This window comes from Onychomys torridus, chromosome 6 (genome assembly GCF_903995425.1).
Source record: "Onychomys torridus chromosome 6, mOncTor1.1, whole genome shotgun sequence".
NCBI classification, from domain to species: Eukaryota; Metazoa; Chordata; class Mammalia; order Rodentia; family Cricetidae; genus Onychomys; species Onychomys torridus.
In genome coordinates, this window is record NC_050448.1 from 12255345 (window position 1) to 12276513 (window position 21169).

The window sequence follows — 21169 nt, forward strand, 5'->3', positions numbered from 1 at the left end:
TACACATCCCTCCATTATCCTAGGAGACCAAGAGAGACCTCTGTATCCACACTGGTGACTAACCTCTGTGGCTTATCTCTCTGGTGCCCATCCAGGGATTTCAGAAGAGTCTATTTCCCAGGCCTTTTCCTATAAACCCAGCCTGTAATGACCAACTGTACTCTTAGATTAATTCTTCAATGTATTGAATGCCAAGATAATAGAACCAAGAAAGATCTTAAGTAATTTGTCCAAAACCAGGGAAAGTTGGAAACAGATTTTATGATAGCACTCAGCTCTAGAAAGGTTAAGTGACTTTATCAAGGTGGTACAGACAAAAAGCCAACCCCTTCTTCTGAGCCCCTGCTGCTCAATGTCATCTTCAGCATTGATCTCACCCTGAAGCTCCATAGAGATACAGAGCTCTGGTCCCCACTCAGATCCATTGACTCAGCTTTGAGAGCTCATCATGGGTCATTGCAGAAACAACAAAACCTCAAGACAAACAGGAACTTGAAGCATGGCTCACCTTTCCTAAAGGTAGCCAGTAAGTCTTTGTACCCTGAAGGCCTCTCCACCAACACAGCACTCCAAATTAAACTGAATCAGACCGAATTGGAAAAGCCCAGGTTTAATGGGTAAAGTGTTCCCAGGTGATTCCCCAACCCTTTAGAGAGGAAACCGGGAGGAGAGATTGAAAGAACCACATGTCTGTTTTCTGGGATGCAGTTTATATACCCTGCTGGAGTGGTCTTGAGCCTCTCTCGGGAGGAGATGTGTTTGGCGGGCTTTGAGGGGGCGGGTTTGGGGAAAGAGATGGGGGAGGGGAGATGAGGTAGATCTTCCACCAGAACAAGCTGTGTTTGGTGGGCTTTGAAGGAGCCGGTTTAGGGAAAGAGACAGCGGAGGGGAGTTAAACAGTAACCAGGGGCTGGGGACATAGCTCAAGGGAAGAGCATTGCTCTGGATATAAGCAGAAAGTATCATTGGTTATCTTGAAATTACATCACTACCTGCTCTTCTGGTTTTCATGGCATAGTCCTAACATAGTTACATGACTATGGTTTTATGCTTTGCGGATAGATAGTATATGTGTGGAGTACCAAGCATGTAACAGGGAATACAGTATAGTTAACTAATACTATTTCTAGACTCCTATTCATCATTAATAACAGTCCTATTAACCATGCACACTGAAGGAGTCACTCTTCAGCCTTCCTTGGTTTTAATGCATTAAGTATCATTTAGCTTTCATGTTGGATTGTTATCCTTATGATATTTTGTGTTTTTGTCTCTCTAGAAAATTATTAAGTAGAGGGCTAGAGAAAGGTCACAGAAAGGACCTAAGTTTGGTTCCTAGCACCCACATCCGGCAGCTCACAGCTGCCTGTTACTCCAGCTCCAGGAGATCTGATGCTTTCTCTGTTCTCTGGACACCTTTACCCAAGTGCACAAGCCCCTACATAGACACATACATATAAATAAAAATAAAAGATAGAAGTAATATTTTTTCTTAAAGAAAATGAAGGTAGAAAATACTGAATAATAGTTTATTTGGATGCTGTTTAGAGACAAGGGAACCCTTCCCAAAATGCAAACCAAAGAACATTGCATGCCTGCCATCTCCTTCTTCCAGATCCCAGAAGCCAGGCTGCTAAGAGCTCCTAGGCACATGCTGCTGATCACATCCCTAGCAGTATCCCTGGCGAGCCCTGCTGCTGTGAGCTGAGCCCACACGGGCAACAGTACACTTTAGGGACAACCCTTCCCTGCAATCCCAGCACTCGGGAAGCTGAGGCAGGAGATTCATGAATTTGAATGAAGCCAGGCTGGGCTGCAAACTGAGACTGCCTCAAAAACTAAGAAAAAAAAAAGATATTTCACTTCAACAGGTCATTTCTGTGAACAGTAAAGCAATTTTGAAGAGAAAGAAGTAGAATTTTAGTATCCAAACCTCAACTAAAATTTGTTAAAGTATATCATACTTGAGATGGAATCCAAACTGATTCAGTGTTTTTTGACACCAGTGATAAAACCAGGATTCCGTAAGGCACAGGCTCCCCTGCCTGTCAGTGCAGACTGTAAAGGACCAGAACCTTGTAAAGATGGGATGCAAAGTTCTGAGGGAGGGGCCAGGCTTCAGTGGGATTTCTGCCTGGGAACAGACCTAGCACCCCCACAGTGTAAAAGCCCTGGATTGTTTAAGAGAGCTGGTCCTCTGAGCTGTGGCTGTTGTCACAGAGTTCCAGAAACCCCAGGGACAGAGTTAACCCCAGTGTGTCCTCTGCAGGTCTTTCTGCCACTCCCCCAGGACTTCCACCGTGAGGAAAGGAGCTGCAGGACCAACATCCTCTAAGATGTTTATATGGACCAGTGGCCGGACCTCTTCATCTTACAGACATGATGAGAAAAGGTAAAACGCGTGGCTCTGGGTGCTCTTGGGCAGACTCTACAGACTAGATGGTCACAGAGGACAATGAGGACTGTGCTGGCTACTCTCTGTCGCTGTGACTGGAGAGCAATGTAAGCAAGGGTTTATTTTGGTGCACAGTGGGAGAATACAGTCCATCACGGTGGGGGAGACAGGGTGGTGGGGATGTGAGGCAGCTTGTCACACTGCCCCTGACATCAGCAAGCAGAGACAATGTTCCTGCTCAGCTTGCTGTCTCCTTATTCAGCCCAGGAGCCGAGCCACTGGGATGGTGCTGCCACATTCACAATGAGTCTTCCTCCTGTGAGCACCAGTTTAATGTCACCTTGACACAAGCTTGAGTCCTTTGGGAACAGGGAACCACAACTGAGAAAATGTCCCCACCAGACTGGTCTATAGGCAGGCCTGTGGGTCATTTTCTTGATTAATGACTAATGTGAGAGGACCCAGCACACTGTGGGTAGGGCCACCCCAGGCTGTTGGTCCTGGTGCTATGAGAAAGCAGACCGAGCAAACCATGAAGAGCATGCCAGTTAGCAGCACCCTTGGAGGCCTTGCATCAGTTCCTGCCTCCAGGTTCCTGCCTGGGGTCCCTGCTCTGACTTCCCTCAGTGACAGAGTGTGATCTGAGAATTGTCAGCTGAAATAAACACTTTCCTCCCCAAGCTACTCCTCAGCTAAACTCTGAAAATGCTTCACCACATGCCAGAGGTATGTTCCAATGATTGTTTTAAATCCTGTGGAGATTAGCCATCATGGAAACCGAATCTCGTGTTAAAACGAGGGAGGGACTCTACACCACAGGGCTGTGGCTTCAAACACTCCGGCCTTTGGTCTCCATTTCTCTTACATGCTCACTCATACCCAGTGTCTTTGCAAGACTGTTCCATCAGAAATGCTCTCCTACACTCATATACCTACCCACCCTTTCATTCACTAACCCCAGCTCTGCCTAAAGATACCCGGTCAGGACTCAAACCCATTCCCAGTCTCCTCATCCTCTCTACCCAGTCAGACTTGGCTTTCCAAGCCTTGGACTGTGTCCAAGACACAGTAGATACTGAGTAAAAGAACTCAAGAGATAAACACTGAACTTCTAGGCACCAAGCATACGGCAGGAGAAAAGCAGAAACTGAACCAAGGCTCAGAGAGGGCTGTCAGGTTCACAGAACCTTCGGAGTACCAGCAAGAATAGCTGACGGGAGGGAACAAAGGGGATGAGAAAACGCAGAAGGGCGAGGTCACACAAAAATCAAATGGTTGTGCAGCTCGACCCAGCCACCTCCTTTCTCCTTTGGGTTTAGTGAGTGAATATGTTCATAAAATTATATAATCTCTCTCTCTCTCTCTCTCTCTCTCTCTCTCTCTCTCTCTCTCTCTCTCTCTCTCTCTGTGTGTGTGTGTGTGTGTGTGTGTGTGTGTGTGTGTGTGTGTGTGTTCTACATGCCCACATGCTCATGAAAGTGTGCAGGCCAGTGGTTGATAGTGAGTGTCTTCTTCAACCTTTCTGCATCTTAGTTTTTGAGATAAGGTTTCTCACTAGACCTAGAGATCAATTAATGGCCAGACTGGTAGCCAGTTGTCTGCCTGTCTCTACTCCAAACACAGTGCTAGGTTTACAGGTGTGAGCCACTGTGCCCTGCTATTTTTATGTGCATGTTGGGGATATAACTCAAGTCCTCATGCTTGCATGGAAGGCACTTTACCCTTTGAACTGTCTCCCCTGGCTCTCACAACTGTTTTTAAATATTTATTTCCTACACTTGTTACCAGTGGTTGGTGGTCTGAGCCCAGTATTTCCAGGTTCTTGCTTTTTATCCAAATAATTGAAATAAAAACTCACACAGATTGCAAAGTAGCAAAGAAGCTTTATTCAGCAGCAAAGCAATAGCACAGATCAGAAATTAGTGCATTCTGGGTAAGCAGGAGACCACATGAACGACTAAAGGTGCTCAAAGGCCCTGACTCCTATCTGGGACCTCCTTTTATGGCATTGAAGAGGAGGAAAAACCTGTTACTAAGAACGGTAGTGAAAGTGGTTCTCTCTTTTGATTGATAGATTAGATCATAAAATCATTTTCTGCCATATACATCCTTCCCATAATGCATCTGATTTTAATCATATGCACACTCATGTACATAAGCATATGATGCTAAGTAGGGGAGTCTCCTTAAAAATTCACTTGAGAAATCAGTTTTGCCTTATTACCATGCACCACAAACCAGTTCAGGTCTGATTAGCCCTCCTACACTGATACATGAATGTACTGGGAATGTGTTGACTAGAAACCGTCTATTAGGTGATTGTTAAGAGAAGAAACTTAAACCATTATTTAAAATAAATAATGCAGAATGATGCACCTGGGGGGAGCCAAGGGCTGCCACCAGGTTGCTAGTTGCATTGTTCAGAGATTGCTATGTGCACATAGCACATGCTGGTGAGGGTCTTAGGTTCCCAAATGCCTTGTTAGAAGAGGGATATGCACAGCCCAAGCCAGGTGGAGTCCCAGGTTGCTATTCTATTCCCTATGTCTGCCTGCCTCATGTTTGCTTTCTTCCTCCACATCTTTCCTTCTCATTGATATTGCACTATTAGCTAAGTGAAGCTAAGTTTTAAAAATACCTACTTTACCAGCATTCGCAGCTTGACATCAGGAGGAGTGTGATAGAAATCAGAACTGAGAATGATATTTATTAGGCAATTGTAAGACCCAAGGGAGGTTTATTAAATGTTGTTTGGGGGGTTTATTTTTCTTCTTAAAACTTGAATTGCCCTACAGATAAAGTTCCTTTAAAAAATACAGAAGCAAAATTACTTGTCAAAATAAGTTGCTATTTACAGGAGAAATTTGTAGGTCACTTCAATATTCACAATAGAAAATCTGTTAAATAATAAAATATAATGTATCACTCAGTACTTTAATTTAAAAATATTTTAACATACCATTGCAGGGGAAAAAAGCAATTAAAAAGTTTCATGCAAGTGATTATTGCAGATACACAAATACACACACACACACACACACACACACACACACACTTCTCTATTTCCAATGCTTTGTACATCTTATGTTACCTTAGTTATGGGAAAATAATTCCATGGTGTTTAAGTAGGAAACTGTAGCCCAGAAGGTAACTAGCATTTGAACAAAGACTCAGTGCTCCAGACACATTGTATTTGTTACTTTTCTGTTACTATGACAACATAACTGACAAAGGAAACTCAAGGAAAGAAGGGAGGATTCATTTTGGTTTACAGTTTAAGGGGACCATCCATTCAAGGCAGGTGACATCATGGAGACAGGAGCTTGAGGCAGCTGGTAACATTGTGTCTGCAGTCAGGAAGCAAGGAGAGATGAATGCTGCTGTTCAGCTTGCTTTCTCCTTCTTATTCAGCCTGGGACCCCAAACCACCCGGTAAGTGCCACCCACCCTCAGCCAGAGACTCCTTTCCCCAGCTAAACGCTTCCAGACATGTGTTTCCACAGTAATTCTCAATACTACCAAATTGATAATCCAGATTAGCCATCTCACAGATGAACTGAAAACCTTTCTTTGATTCAATCTGGGTAGCAAAGATGCAAATGTGGTCAAGGAAAGGCATGGACAAACTAAACACATTCAGCTGGGAATGTTGGCCTGGAGAAGGGACTGGAACTGTGTCCTTAGGCTTATTCTGCTTTCATCTGTTAGCTGTGTAGGCCAAGGGCATGCACATCGACACCCTGTTCCACAAATGCATTTATTACTTTAAATCCCGTAATTACTGAAATCACCCTTGAAAACAAAAATTGAAGCTATAATTTAAGTGTCAGAGAACCCTGTTGATGCAGAAAATCAGCCTAGTAATACATTCCTTTAATTCTCAGGAATTGTCAATGTGTCAGACCTGGACCAGCCTGGGGTGAATACCCAATAATCACATAAAACAATCAACAAGCAAAAGCGAGGAAATGAGAAAATTACATTTAAAGGATGATTTTTAAAAAATAACACAGGGGCTGGAGAGATGGCTCAGCCCTTAAAGGCTAGGCTCACAACCAAAAAAAAAAAAAAAAAAAAAAAAGTAACACAGGAATTTTTCAAATGTGATAGTACAGACTGTTAAAAACCATTCAGCTTAAAGGGGAGGTTCATGAGTGCATCATGGATGAAGACTCTATGTCACCAAGCCTCTTTCTGGTTGAACAGGATCACCTGCATTGGCCTCTGAGGGAGGAGAGAAAGCAGACTTTAAAAACAATCATAATGTAGACAAGGTCTACATAATGTAGACAAGGCAGATTAACAAGAGAAAAACAGGGATGTTCCTTGAAGAAATGGTGCTCACATCACAAGGCAGAGGCTGTGCAACAAGGCAGAGGCTTGCAAGCCGACTTGTTCCAACCAAGAGCAATAGATTTGGTAGAAGCAGCAGGACTGAGGAGAGGGTAGGAAACTGCCGGAGAATCTGCCTGGCTGGTGTGATCCCTGAGGAGGATCCTCCTTCGCCGCCCACCTTGGGAGAGAGACAAAAAGCAGGACCCCTTGCTTCACTAACGCTTTCCTAGATTTTAGATAAACACACAGGGCAGCCAGGCCCCTGCACTTAGATTGTCTTTGGCTCAACAAGGAGAAATAGCTCTGTTTCTTTCCCCTACAACCTCCCTGTCCAAGGAGAACTGCTCACTGTCCCTTCAGGAAGTCCACTGCATTTCTTTAAAATGCAAATGCACTTTACATTTTTGCTGATAGATGGAAAGACTGCTGTGTGTTGTTTATCAAATTTGGTTTGATATCTCTGCAGACTATCTTTCTTGTGTGTGTGTGTGTGTGTGTGTGTGTGTGTGTGTGTGTGTGTGTGTGTGAGATGTGGATGTGTGTAGGTGTGTCTTGAGCTTGAGCTCAGGTGGGCAAAGGCAGGGTTGGTGGTCCTCTTACCATCCCTCTGCCATTCTTAATTTTCTTTGTAACTGTATCAGTGGTAAATGATAAACTTATGTTTCTTCTATATTTGTAAATATAACATTGCTTTGTTACTCCTGCCCAATTATATTAGTTTGTTTTTCAGTAATTTAAAGTAAAACTGGTGATGATGGACGTTTCCACTCTAACTTATTAAGTGAGCTTTTTCAACGTTTCACCATTAGATAATTGTGTCAATTACAGTACAGGTAGTTTTCCTCTCCCTTTTATTACATTGAAGATGATTCTATTTCTAATTTGATAATACCTTTTACCATGAATGGATGTTAATCCATTTCTAGATCACATTATCAGTTAATGCTTTTCATACATTAATAAAAATCTAATGATGACCAATGCTATATTTCTAAGACATAACAGTAGTAGCTTTATCATGGTAGACTTCATTATTTTAATATGGTTAGATCTGGTGAACTAAGTTCTTTCAGACTTTATATTTGTGGCTATGAATGAGGTTGGCCTGTATTTTTCTATCACATATGGCTCTGACTGGTTTGGGTCTCAGAACTTGCCAACCTCATAACCAGGCTGGCTGGCATTCTTTTTCTGTACTCTGGAATTATCTGTATAATATAGCTTGAGCTCAGCTGTAAGTTGTTACAGCTTTGTATTTCCATGACCAAAATACTTTTAATTATTTAAAACTTTCAGCTATTTCAAATTTTAATAATTCAGAATTGTTTAAGTCTTCTGGCTATTTATGAGTTGGGTTCAGTAAGTTACATATTTGCAAATCCTTATTGTATATTTCAATAAGTTTCATACCTCAGAGTTTCCAAATGTCTCACTGCAAAGTTGTTTTAAAGTCCCCTTTCTAAAGGATGCTGTCCCCACAATTATGGCTTTTGATTCCTCATATTTAGTTGGAATTTATCTTGTCAAGATGTATCCATTTCTTTTGTCTTTCAAAACACATTAACCTTTGAATTCATTGCTCCTCCAACAGTTACCTTCTACTTCCTTTATTATTTCATGTATTAGCTTATGGTCATTTCCTTTTTATTCCTCCTTTTTGAAAGTTCCACTTAGCTGATGATTTCCTTAGATGTTGAGTGCACTGCCTTAGGGCTCTCTTATTCTCTAACACAAGCACTGGAAAATGTATACTGTTTCCTGTTGTTTTAGCCACACACACCAGATACTCCATGTTTCCATATCATTCATTTCAGTGCTTCTTTTCATTTGTCTGATGTAGCAGGGATCTTAAAGAATCTTATTAATAAAAACAAACCTGGAGCCAGGTATTGGGGTGAACACTGGAAGATCAGAGAAGCAGAACAAGCCACAGCCACCTCACCTTGCCAGTTCCTCAGCTAATCCTGTTTCCTCAGACTGGAAACCTCTGTGTCCACATCCCAATGGATCTCAGCTGAATTGATGCTAAAAGCCTAAAAGCTTAACCTGCCTAGTTCCTGGTTTTCATGCCTTATATACCTTTCTACTTCCTGCCCTCACTTCCTGTGATTAAAGGCTCTTATTACCATGCCTGGCTGTTTCCAGTGTGGCCTTGAACTCACAGAGACCCAGGTAGATCTCTGCCTCCCAAGTGATAGGATTAAAGGCCTGTGTGCCACCATTTTCTGGCCTCTTTATCTAGTGGCTGTTCTGTTCTCTGACCCCAGAGAAGTTTATTAGGGTGCACAATATTTTGGGGAACACAATATCACCACAGTCTGATTTCATTCTGTGGCCATGAATTCTTTGTACTGTACACACACACACACACACACACACACACACACACACACTCACACACACACACACACACACACACTCACACACACACATATATTCCTTTAGTTATTTTTTGTTCTATTTTGTTCATTATTGCTCTAAAGGAAAATACCACAGTCAACATAACAGTAGTGCTGTGAAAGGCTATTTAACAACCAGCCTCATGAACGTTTGCAATGCTTCTAAAGTGCAAATCTAATTGTCACACTTGTTTCATTTCCTTTACTGTCCTCTCCAGCTTCACAAACTGATAGTTTTCTTCTGGCCTGTGCATAGCTCACCAACCAAGAGATTTCCCACCCTGAACCCCAGCTGCCCTCAACCCTCTGTCCCATCTCCCAGAGACTCCTCCACTTGTCAGTCATCTGCCCCTCCAAGGCTTGGTTCGGTCTGTCACAGACACCTATGCCCTTACCATGTGCATCACTGGCAGACTTTCAAACCACCTTCACATTCTAAGCCACAGCCCTAGACTGTCTATCTGCCACTGGTCCTCTGAGTGTCCATGTCTGGGGATCCAGTACGCCAATGACCAATTTGCCAGAAGCCAATTTGACAAACAATCTATTTGCTGATCAACCATTTTGGTGAACTTATTAAATTGTACTGTGTATCAAAATTATAACACAGTTATTGTAACGCTACAGTGTTTGGTCACAGCATACACTAACTAGCAGGGATCAATATGGTCATGGTCACCCTTAATTAGGAACTGCACTCTTGTCTCCTGTATCTCAGAATCTGTAGTCACCATCCCTCTACATTTCTGCTGTCTTTCTCTGTCTGTGTCCAGACACTATCTGAGGTCTCCTCTTTTCTCTGTCCCCTGTTCTGCTCCCTGGGTCCAGCTTTCTAGATCAGCAGGCTAGGCTGCACACTTGTCAATTTCTCCTCTTCAACAAAAGGCTCCCCTGCAGAGGATCCTGCTGTTCTCACCCAGGGCCTTCCTGCTGTGGAAATGGGAACAGAACAAAGATAAGTTAGCAAAGATTTATTTAACGGTTTCATGAGGACAAAATAAAAGCCATCTAAACAAATCACTGAATCTACAAAGAGCTATGGAAAGTTCTCCTCCAGGACTGTAGAGATTGCTCAGTGAGAGCACTTGCTGCTCTTGCAGAGGACCCAAGTTCAGTTCCCAGCACATCTGTCAGGTAGCTCACAACTGCATATAATTCAAGTTCCCAGGGATTCTGTGTCTCTGGCCTCCTCTGGCACCTGCACTCACACATGTGCACATGCGCACGCGCACACACACACACTATGTATATACTTTATTTAAAATAAAAATTTTTGAAAATACTCTAGGCTTTTTTAATGCAGAAAAGAAGCAAACTTTGGTTAGCTGAGAAGGCTGACATTTCTGTGGTGGTGATAACGGTTGTGATACGAACATGGGATGAAAATTCCAGTAAAACCAAAATGTCAGGAAAACAGTGTTCCTGGGCTGTTAGTTTTATGTCAACTTGACATAGGCTGGAGTTATCTGAAAGGAGGAACCTTCATTGAGCAAATGCCTCCATAAGCTCCAACTGTAAGGCACTTTCTTATTAGTGATTGATGAGGGAGGACCCAGCCCATGGCAGGTGGTGCCATCCTAGGTTTTATAAGAAAGCAGATTCAACAAGCCATGAGGAGAAGCCATTAAATGGCACTCCTCCATGGCCTCTGCATCAGCTCCTGCCTCCAGGTTCCTGCCATGCTTGAGTTCCTGTCCTGGCTTCCTTCAGTGATGGACTACAATGTGGAAGAGTAAGCCAAGTCAGCCCTTTCCTCCCCAAGTTGCTCTTGATCCTGGTGTTTCATCACAGTAATAGTGACCCTAACTAAGACTAACTAAATCCCCAAAAAGGATTTGAAAATAAATCAGTATAAAATAAATAAGCACCACAGGAAATGTGAAATTGTTTTTACATCTCTAAGAATAATATATTTATGCACATACAAATGAATATGTTTATTAGAATACATTTATGAAGGGATTCAGAAGCCTAGCTTTTTTTTTTTAATCAAACAATCTTAAAATACTGCTGAGAAGAACATCTTCATGACAACATACTTCATGATGAAACATGTTAAATTGTGCCATTAACATATAGGGGAGAAAAATATAACCATATCCACTTACTATATTAAAATAACTCTCCTTAAACCAGGTCTTTGTGAAATCTGTAAGTTGGTGAAGTAGGTAGGTTCTGCTCACAGTGAGAACTGAACCTTCAGTCAACTGCCTCAGCCTTTAGTAACTGATCCTCAGGGAAGGTGGCCCTCTGAGACTGGCTTGCTTCCCTCCTGGACTGTCCAATCAACACAATCATCAGGCATGTAGTGATGTCTCACTGCTGTCCAGGTAGACTGTGTCATCTACACTATGCATCTCCAGAATTATAAGCTGAGTCTTGACACAAAATTTCCAAAAACTTTTTTAATGTACTGTCTATTGCTCAGGGCAAAACAAAACTTTACTGAAAAACTGAAAATCTGTTTACAAGCCTTATTTTTTAGCTTTACTTATTTTTACTTTATATGTATGGGTATTTTGCCTGCATGTGTATCTATGCATCATGTGCATGCCCAGTATCTGCAGAGGCCAGAAGAGGGCATCAGATTCTTTGGAACTGGAGTTACAGATAGTTGTGAGCTTTCATGTGGGAGCTGGGAACTAAACCTGGGTTCTTTGTAAGAGCAGCCGTTGTTCTTGGCCACTGAGCTATCTCTCCAGCCCAAAGACTTTTTAAGTTTATGTATGTTTGTTTATTGCACACAAGCCTTCATGTGGAGGTCAGAAGATCACTTGAAGGAGTCACTCCTCTCCTACCATGTGGGACCGCAGGGGAAAAACTCAGGTTATTAGGCTTAGGTGAAAGCAATGTCAGCTCTGAGCCATCTCACCAGCCCCTCTCCAAAGACTTCTCTTGTCCTGTAGGTTCAACAATAGCTTCCATTCTCCAAAAGAGCTGAATAGAAAAGAGGTGGGCCTTTCCACTCTTCACACTTCCCCACCACACACAGCCAAACAGAAGGACACAGCTCAGCTGCCTGGTTACTGCCTCATCATCCTCTCATTTGATCAGTCACTGCATCCTGAGGGTTCATCTCCTGGACATTTCTCCACATGTTGCCTCCTCTCTTTGTCCTATCTTCAGCCTGGATCTTCATCCTCTGCCAACACTACTGGACCATCTCCCAGTACTCCCTCTTTCTTCCCTCCCTGATTTAAGACTTTTCCTGTTTCTAATCTCCACACTGGAGGCATAGCAATCACTCTGAAACTCAATTCTGGTCACATCACCAGTTGACAGCATCTCTTTAATTACAGAAGGAAGGCTACTGTCTAGAATGACTGTCAAAGCCTTCCTGACACCACATTTCTCATCTGGCTGCCCTGTTTCTATGGGGTGGACCTCCTAGGACCATTAACACAATCCTTCCAGGTACTTGCTGAATAATTCCAAGCCCTACACCTTTGCTTCTGTGATCCCTCCATCCAAATATCACCAGCTCTATGTCCCATTTGCTTAACTGCAATCAACCTTGAAGGTTCTGTTCAAGATAGTACCCTTCCAGGAAACCTTTTCTAACTTACACTGACTTCCTGTCCTGGTCCCTGGGGAAACTGCCGTGACACTGACTTGACCCACCAAAGAACTCCCACCCTCAGTTGACACTAATTTTCACATCTTTCCTTTTATTTAACAGAGACCATGTCCCCAACACAAGAGGTTACAACACTCACAATGCATGTGTGGACCTAACCTCCTAATGGGATCTCATTCTTCTGTCATATTAACACTCCCTCATTTATCCATTAATTCAGTAGCCATTCATTGGTGGATTTTATAACTGTATCCCACCCACTCAAGACTTTCATTTTGCTGTGTAACATTCCCATTTCCTAGACACCTACGAGCTGTGGAGAAACCACCATTTTGCCTTTTGCTTACCTATTCTAGAGCTTACAAAGAACATTTATTTTCCAAATACGTTTTGAAATGACTCAGTTGGATCATTTTATGTGCTTCTTGTTCCAGCAGCAACTGATAACACCCATCCTATTTTATGGCAGACTGTCATATTCGATGCTGTGTGGCAGCCTAATAGTCTAGAACAGCACAGATCATCCTCGCTGGCTTCCATCTGCAGAACGCAGATCTCAACAGCAGCCGTCAGAGTTAAATACATGTTGATAAATGATATTAGCCAAGTAACACAGGTTATTATTTTCCAGTGGGTTTTTGAAGGCATTCAGCCTCAGCCTGTCTTCCCCGCCTCAGAAGTCTGCCCACCCCCTGCCTTTCATAGCTAATGGCCACCAGTTTGTTCTTCAGGTTCACACAGGGTCAAGTTTAAAGAGCTTTGATGTAAATGCTACACTTTTCAAAGAAATCTCAAAAATGAATCACAAAACCGAGAGGGCAGGTGATTGCCGGACTGTGGGAGGCTTTTGTGGGGTGGCCAGGTAGTCTAAGGGCCCCAGGCTTGAGCTGGAAAATCATGAGAAAGTGTCATTCCAGACCTCTGGTGGTAAGAATAAACAGAATAAAGTGATATTTACACACACATATGTAGCAGGAATCTTAAAAGGTTCTTTCTTATTAATAAAATCAAACCTGAGGCCAAGTATTGGGGTGAATGCTGGAAGATCAGAGACACAGAACAAGCCACAGCTTCCTCACCTTGCCAATTCCTCAGCTGATCCTGTTTCCTCAGACTGGAAGCTTCTGAGTCCTCATCCAAATGAACCTCAGCTGAACTGTGCTGCTCCAAAGCCTAAAAGCTTAACCAGCCAAATGCTTCTAGTTTCTGGTCTTCACACCTTATATACCTTTCTGCTTTCTGCCGTCACTCCCTGGGGTTAAAGGCTCACTTTCTGGGATTAAAGGTGTGTGTCACCATGCCTGGCTGTTTCTAATGTGGCCTTGAACTCAGAGATCCAGAGGTATTTCTGTCTCTGGAATGCTAGGATTAAAGGCGTGTGCTACCACTGCCTGTCCTCATGTTTAATATTGTGGCCATCCTGTTCTCTGACCCCAGATAAGTTTATTAGCCTGCACAATATTTCGGGGAACAAAATATCACCACACACATAGGCACAGACATAAGTAGATTCAGCAATTATGTATCAACAATGATCAACTTCATTAATATGAAGTCAACAAATCCAAGGCATTTTTTGAGAGTTGAGGGAGTTGCTGTCTTTCTTAGAATTGAACAGAGAAAAATTACTTTACAGTTAGACATGAATCTCCAAAATACAGAATTAGGGATCATTTCTGCACAGGGATGGTACATGTGTGGGCATGTCTGTGCTCTCCTCTTTCTGTGCATGTAGTGTGTGTGTGTGTGTGTGTGTGTGTGTGTGTGTGTGTGTGTGTGTCTGAGTCTGTGTATGTCTGTGTGTGTGTGTGTGTGTGTGTCTGAGTCTGTGTATGTCTGTGTGTGTGTGTGTCTGAGTCTGTGTATGTCTGTGTGTGTGTCTGAGTCTGTGTATGTCTGTGTGTGTGTGAGTTGTGTATGTGTGTGTGTGTGTGTGTCTGAGTCTGTGTATGTCTGTGTGTGTGTGTCTGAGTCTGTGTATGTCTGTGTGTGTGTGAGTTGTGTATGTGTGTGTGTGTGTGTGTGTCTGAGTCTCTGTGTGTGTGAGTTGTGTATGTGCATGTATGTGTGTGTGTGTCTGAGTCTGTGTATGTCTGTGTTTGTGTATATGTGCATGTGTGTGTGTGTGTGTGTGTGATTCTGAGTCTGTGTATGTCTGTGTGGTGTATCTGAGTCTGTGTGTCTGTGTGTATGTCTGAGTCTGTGTGTGTGCATGTGAGTGTGTGTGATGTGTTGGGAGCCAGGGGTTGCACTGAGATTCAACTTCACTCAGGTGTGTTTGGAGGACTCCTATGGGTCTTTCCCCTTAGGAAGGTGGGGCGGGAACACAGCCCCCCTCAAGGGACATGAAGTATAACTGTGAGTCTCATGTAAGACTGTGTTGTTTTCAACTTCAGAAATATCTACCAGAAAATCAGGGACCATGACCTCCTTGACAAGAGAAAAACTGTGACAGCACTGAAGGCTGGGGAGGACCGGGCTATCCTTCTGGGACTGGCCATGATGGTGTGCTCCATCATGATGTACTTCCTGCTGGGAATCACACTGCTGCGCTCCTACATGCAGAGGTAATGCCACAGGCACCGAGAAATCCACTGCCTTCTCCTTCTCTGCTCCCCCATTGCTCATTCAACCCTGATGTCATTTTCTCACCTTCCCTCAAAACTTTCAGAGGCACCTGGGGCAGAATTTTCTAATGTTATCTGATAATAAGAATAAATGTGTAACTGTCTACTGTGAGCTGGCCACTTTTCTTGTTTCTTTCTCACAACTACCCATCAATGTACTCATCAGTGCAGAGACACTGAGGACTTGTGACACAGGAGATGATGTGACACGGGGACTTAGGAGATGGCTTTCCATAGCAAGCTTGCTGCACAGTCATGAGAACCTTAGATGCAAAACTGGAATCCACATAAGAAGCTCATGCATGGTGGCATGCACTTGTAATACCAGCACTGGAGAGGCAGAGACAGGCAATTTCTGGAGCTCACTGACCAGGAGGCCAGTCTGATTGCTGAGCCCCAGGACACTGAAAGCCCCTGTCTCAAAAAAATCAATGTGGATGATATCTGAGAAATGACATCTGAGATCATCCTCTGGCCTCAACAAACACACACAGCACATGTATACATACTCATACACATGCGCCTGCACACATACAAACATGCATATGTATACATGCAAGTGTATCTGCATACACATACACACACTTATATAAAACATGAACATGCACACATGTGTGCAAATTCACTCACACACAAGTACACATGCACACACACACATGCATACACATATGTACACAATGTCACACAATTCAGTGCATCACAGCACAAACATGTGGCAGTTAAGATTTCAAAGCCACATCCCACAAATTCAAGAGTCCAGATTCCTGCCATTCTCTAAGTCTGCCTGCTTTTCTAACCCACCCTACTTCTCCATCACCAGCTTCCTTGGGAACTTTTGTATGTCCAAAACAAAGAAGGTGAGAATTAACTGTCTAAAGATAGACCAGTACTCAGTATTCTGAAACTCCAGTGATTCTGATGTGTTGTGAGGCTGGGAGACTGACACTAAGCTCTTAAAGCTTCTGAAGCCTTTTCCTTTCAATGTTTACCTTGGGTTTACTGCCTAAGGAGAAGTCACTAGGCGATGATACTAAAGCATGGCTTCCTGAACAAGGCAGCTGATACCTCCCCACGTGTCCGTCCCTCATAGCCATCCAGACCCTGAGCCCCGAGACTTGGTACATCTGTCAGTGGTTGGCTTGAGGAAATAAGACCCTTTCACATGAAAGTGGAAGTTTCAACCCAGGAGAAAATCAAACCATTTTGTGCCGCTTGTTTTGCTAGCTAAATTAATGCTTTCACTTCAGGAGGCAAGTGGAACTGAAATGTAGCAATTTGCTCCCCTTTGACATCCTGGTTGGCCTGTTCTTTCTCTGAGGGCTTCAGATGTCCTCTCTTCCAGAGAAAGTGCTGGTGCCTGGGGCCCCAGTGTTTACCAAATCCAAAACCTCTTTCCGGTTCTCACACCTGCAAAGAACTATCTAGGATGTGTACCCCTCCCTGCCCCCCAGTTATAAAAGCAGATTCTGACCATTCATTTTCCAGAAAATTGCATTTGCTACACCAGGGGAGACTGAGTCTAGTCATCTGGCACATGCAAAAGTACAGGAGCTATCCATGTGTGTCCAGCAAAAGGGCAGGGTTGTTACTCCTTGTGAACACGTGTTTTCTGCTCCCTGCAATAGAGCTTACATCCCGAGGCAAACCATCGATTGCTACTGTTACTTCCTAATTGCAAATGCTTGTCTTGATGGCAAAATGAAAGCTACTGTAAAACAAAATTCAACCAATGGTTAGCTGGAATCTCAGGCTGCAATGGCCCAGAGCAACCTGACTGAGCCCTTTATCTGCACGGAAGGAAGGGTTTATCTTCTGTTGATTTCCTGGGGAGGCACACCGTGACAGAATGAGACACAGCCTCAGAGAAGGGTAAAGCCACAGCTTCTGTCACTTTCCAGCTGTGTGTTCTTGACTGGGCCACTTGATTTCTGTGGCCCCCAATTCACTCACCTTTCAGACGGATTACTAACCAATATATAGGGTTGTTGAGATAACAAAAGGAAACCATTTGTGTCAATTGCCAGTTAGGTAGAAAGGCTCTAAGTAGCCATTGCGCTTGACATCTGCAAAAGGCCGTTGTTACCTTAGTTCCCATGTTAGAATGAATTTATTGCATGGTATTGCTCTCCCTCTATCTGTCAAGTCCAACCCTGAGCCACTCTACCTTTTTGCCACCTTTCCCCAGCCCCTCCCTCAGTAAAGCCTTTTCCACCTGCAAAGCAGGCTGAGGTGGAGTTTGGAATGAAAAAGCCTGAGCAAGCAGCTGTACAATGCAGAAACACAGGGAGAGTAAAGGTTCTTCTAGGCAGATGATGCACCCTGTCATCCCTTCCCTCAGGAGGCTTAGACAGCAGAATTACAGTTTTGATGATAGCCCAGGCTACAGAGCACATCTGAGGCCATTCTTGCCTATGTGGTAAGACCTTGTCTCAAGAAATAAAAACTAAACATAAAGCATGCATTATGCTTACCAGTGAATTCAAAAAGGAGAAAATAATCACTTAAAATATTAGTAAATATTCTATGCAGTGGATATCACCAGGAAAGTTCTCAGGCACCTAAGTTTGTGCTGTGTCACAGCATGCCGAAAGCTGGTCTGTTCAAAATTGTAAACTTTACACAGACATGCAGATCATAGATTTTGGGGAGGCCAATGCAGATGAGTAGCCAAGAGACAGTCCTCTGCAGCCACGCCCTCCCTGCTCTGTGCTCACTCTCGCTCCCTCTCTGCAGTGTGTGGACAGAAGAGGCTCAGTGCACCCTGCTGAATGTGTCCATCACAGAAACATTTAACTGTTCCTTCAGCTGTGGGCCCGACTGCTGGAAGCTCTCTCAGTACCCTTGCCTGCAGGTCTACGTCAACCTGACTTCTTCCGGGGAGAAGCTCCTCCTCTACCACACAGAAGAGACCATGAAAATCAATCAGAAGGTAGGCTCACTGTGCCCAGGTGCCCACAGACCACCTGCCTCTCCTCTCTCCATTTTCCTTTTGTGAGTATTTCAAAGGAAACACACCAGGACGGAGGCCCTGCTTCCTCCATTCACAGAACTCACTCTCTGGATCTGTCCAGGAAAATGCTTGTTTTCTGTACAAGCCATGGACAAGCTGTTCCTTCATTTCATGGTAGAGCAGATTTAGCTGTGTTTTCTGTTTGAGAGGATATTTCCATAAAGAGCCTAAGTCTTTCAAAGTGAGTACAGAATTTAATAAGAGATGTGCATGCCCAAATACCTATCATGACTTGGGAGACATGGAGTAAAACTGGACTTTACTTTTCCGCATTCAGTTCTGTGACTTTGGGCATGTGACTTAACTTCTCTGATACTGGGCCTGCTTTTTCAAAAAGAAAGTAATAGCCACTCACTAAGTCATTATCATAATTAAGGATTAGAGAGTAGAATATGTTGTACTAAGAGATTGAACATGTGGTCAACAGTGTGTGTGTGTGTGTGTGTGTGTGTGTGTGTGTGTGTGTGTGTGTGTTCGTGAATTCACACACTTATGTTCTTTCTTTATATATGATGTTCATAGAAGCCTAATTTATAGTACTGTTCTTATTAGTCACTTTTCTGATGTGATGACAAAATACCATGGCCAAGGGCAACTTAAGGAAGACAGGGTTTGTTTTGCTTTGTGGTTCCATTATGGCAGGGAGGCATGGCAGTGGGAGCAGGAGTTGAGAGATCACATGCTCAACCACAACCAAGACAAGAAAGTGAATGGGAAATGAGATGAGACTATCAGCTCCTACAACTGCAATACAGTTCCTTCAGCTAGGCTCTACCTCCTCATAACCTCCCCAAACAATGCCATCAACTAGGGACCAAGAATTCAAATAACTGAGCCTAGGGAGCATGTTTCTCACTCAAAACACCACACTAATATAATAAAATCCACATGGGTAGACGCTTAGTAAATGTGCATTATATCAAAGCTCTGCATAAAATTTACTCTGCTGTGGGCCATCATGGTGCCAAGCCTGTAATCCCCACACTTAAGAAGTTAAAGCAGGATTGCCACAAGTTTGAGGCCTACCTGGGCTACTAAGCAAGTACCAGGCAAGCCAAAACCACATAGCAAGATCCTGTCCACAAAGTTTACGTTTATAAGGTCTAGGAAGGACTGTGATGACCAGTGTGTGTTTTAGTTGAGCCAATATGCCATCATAGATTTCAAGTTATGTATGTATTAGGTTTGAGTTTTATAGTAGCTGCTTAGATGTGCAGAATATTCTTGAATAGGCCAAGACAGTCTGATTTCAGCCTCCAATAGCACCATTGGTGCTTATTTCCAGGAACTCTAATCATTCTTGTAAAAGTTTTCATTGCAGTGACCATCCCTTCAGTGATAGCTTACAAGGGTTTCAGTAGCTTAGAGGTTCCGCACTAGCAAATGGGCAGCAAACAGTGTTGCTGCAAAGGAATAAAACCCACCTTGCATTTTGGTTACAACAACTTGAAAGAATTCCTGCAAATATCCCTGAGGGCTCTCCTTAATGAATAGCTCAGAGAATGTTATTGAAAATGTTGCTTCTGATGTTCTTTCATTTGTAGTAGACAGCAACAATAGCAGTCCTGACAAGGCTCCACAAACCTATAAAGCTGAGCCCTTCCCAGCTGTCTGTTTTCTCCCCATACGTCAGATTCCTAATCAAAGCTGGCTTGTACTAGCAGGTGCCTATAACACTCTCTGGTCTCCAAGGAACTGAGAAGCCTCAAAAACTGAAGAGGAACCAGTCAGTAGGGGCTCTTTCCACTTCCTCATCTGGATATCTCATCACTTTGGCTCTGGCTGCATTATTTAGGTGACAAATAGGGACTGAGGTCCCCATTATCAACCCCAGGTACATGTTTAGGATCAGGATCTTGTAAGCTCTGTATGGTCACAGGCCCCATTTGGTTTCTTTGACCCATTATCTTGTTTTTAAGTGTGAGCCATAACCCCATACAGAAACATGTGTGCAATGTAGAAGGTATAACCCAAGTATTTATTATCAAGAGCTCCCCATTAACCACCACAAAGGAAACAAAATGATTCTTTCATTCTCCTCCAAAATACCCTTCCTGCCCCTCCTAGTAACCACAGGCTCTGCCCCCTCCTGGATAACCACCACCAGAGCTATTATGGCATCTGCCTCTGTGTTTTCCTTTGTGGTTTTTATCACCTAAGCACATATTGTAAACATTGTCTTACTTTCCTTAAAGTTACACCTGTGTAGATTCAGAATCACAGAGAATGTTTCCATCTGTCTGGCTTCCTTCACAGGACACGGTGACTGGCATCACTCCACTGGGGTGAGATTCATTCATTTCCATTTCACTTGGAATGTCAGCTTAGTTTTTCACTCTACAGTTGATAGACATTGAGTTTTCTACAGCTCAGGGCTATCGTAAATAGCTCTGCCATAGACGCTTTTGTATATAACTCTCCATGCCCAAGCCACAAGCCCACACACTCTGTCACGTGTAAATCTGAAGGTGAACTACCTGGGTCATAACCTGACATATGTGTATCTTAGGCCTTAGTAAATAAGGACAGGGCTTTTCCAATGTGCCTGTATTACCAAAGCTCCCCACAGCCCTGTTGGGAAGATTCATAGCATTTCAAATGCTCATGATGACTTCACAGCTGATGCTGTGAGGTCTCCTTCTAGTTTGGATGGCTTTTCAAGTATGTGTCATTTGAATATCCTCTTTTCTTTAGTCCCCCAGGTTGTTCACTTTTTGTATTTCTTGTAGGAGTTGATTAAAGATATAGACAAGGTGACGTGCCTATAGTTTTGGCTACTCCAAAGACTGAGCTGAGAGAATCATTTGAACCCAGGAGTTCCAGCCT

General features: G+C 43.3%; 1 protein-coding gene across 1 annotated transcript in view; it reads left to right on the plus strand.

The window, feature by feature from the left end:
• Kcnmb2 (potassium calcium-activated channel subfamily M regulatory beta subunit 2) overlaps positions 1 to 21169 on the plus strand; it is a 276331-nt gene that overhangs the window by 239493 nt on the left and 15669 nt on the right. Inside the window, exons 2-4 of the mRNA XM_036190455.1 lie at positions 2270 to 2392; positions 15103 to 15273; positions 18067 to 18262. Coding sequence (XP_036046348.1) covers positions 2337 to 2392; positions 15103 to 15273; positions 18067 to 18262 — 423 coding nt within the window. The 5' untranslated portion in view covers positions 2270 to 2336. The remainder of the gene's footprint in view (positions 1 to 2269; positions 2393 to 15102; positions 15274 to 18066; positions 18263 to 21169) is intronic.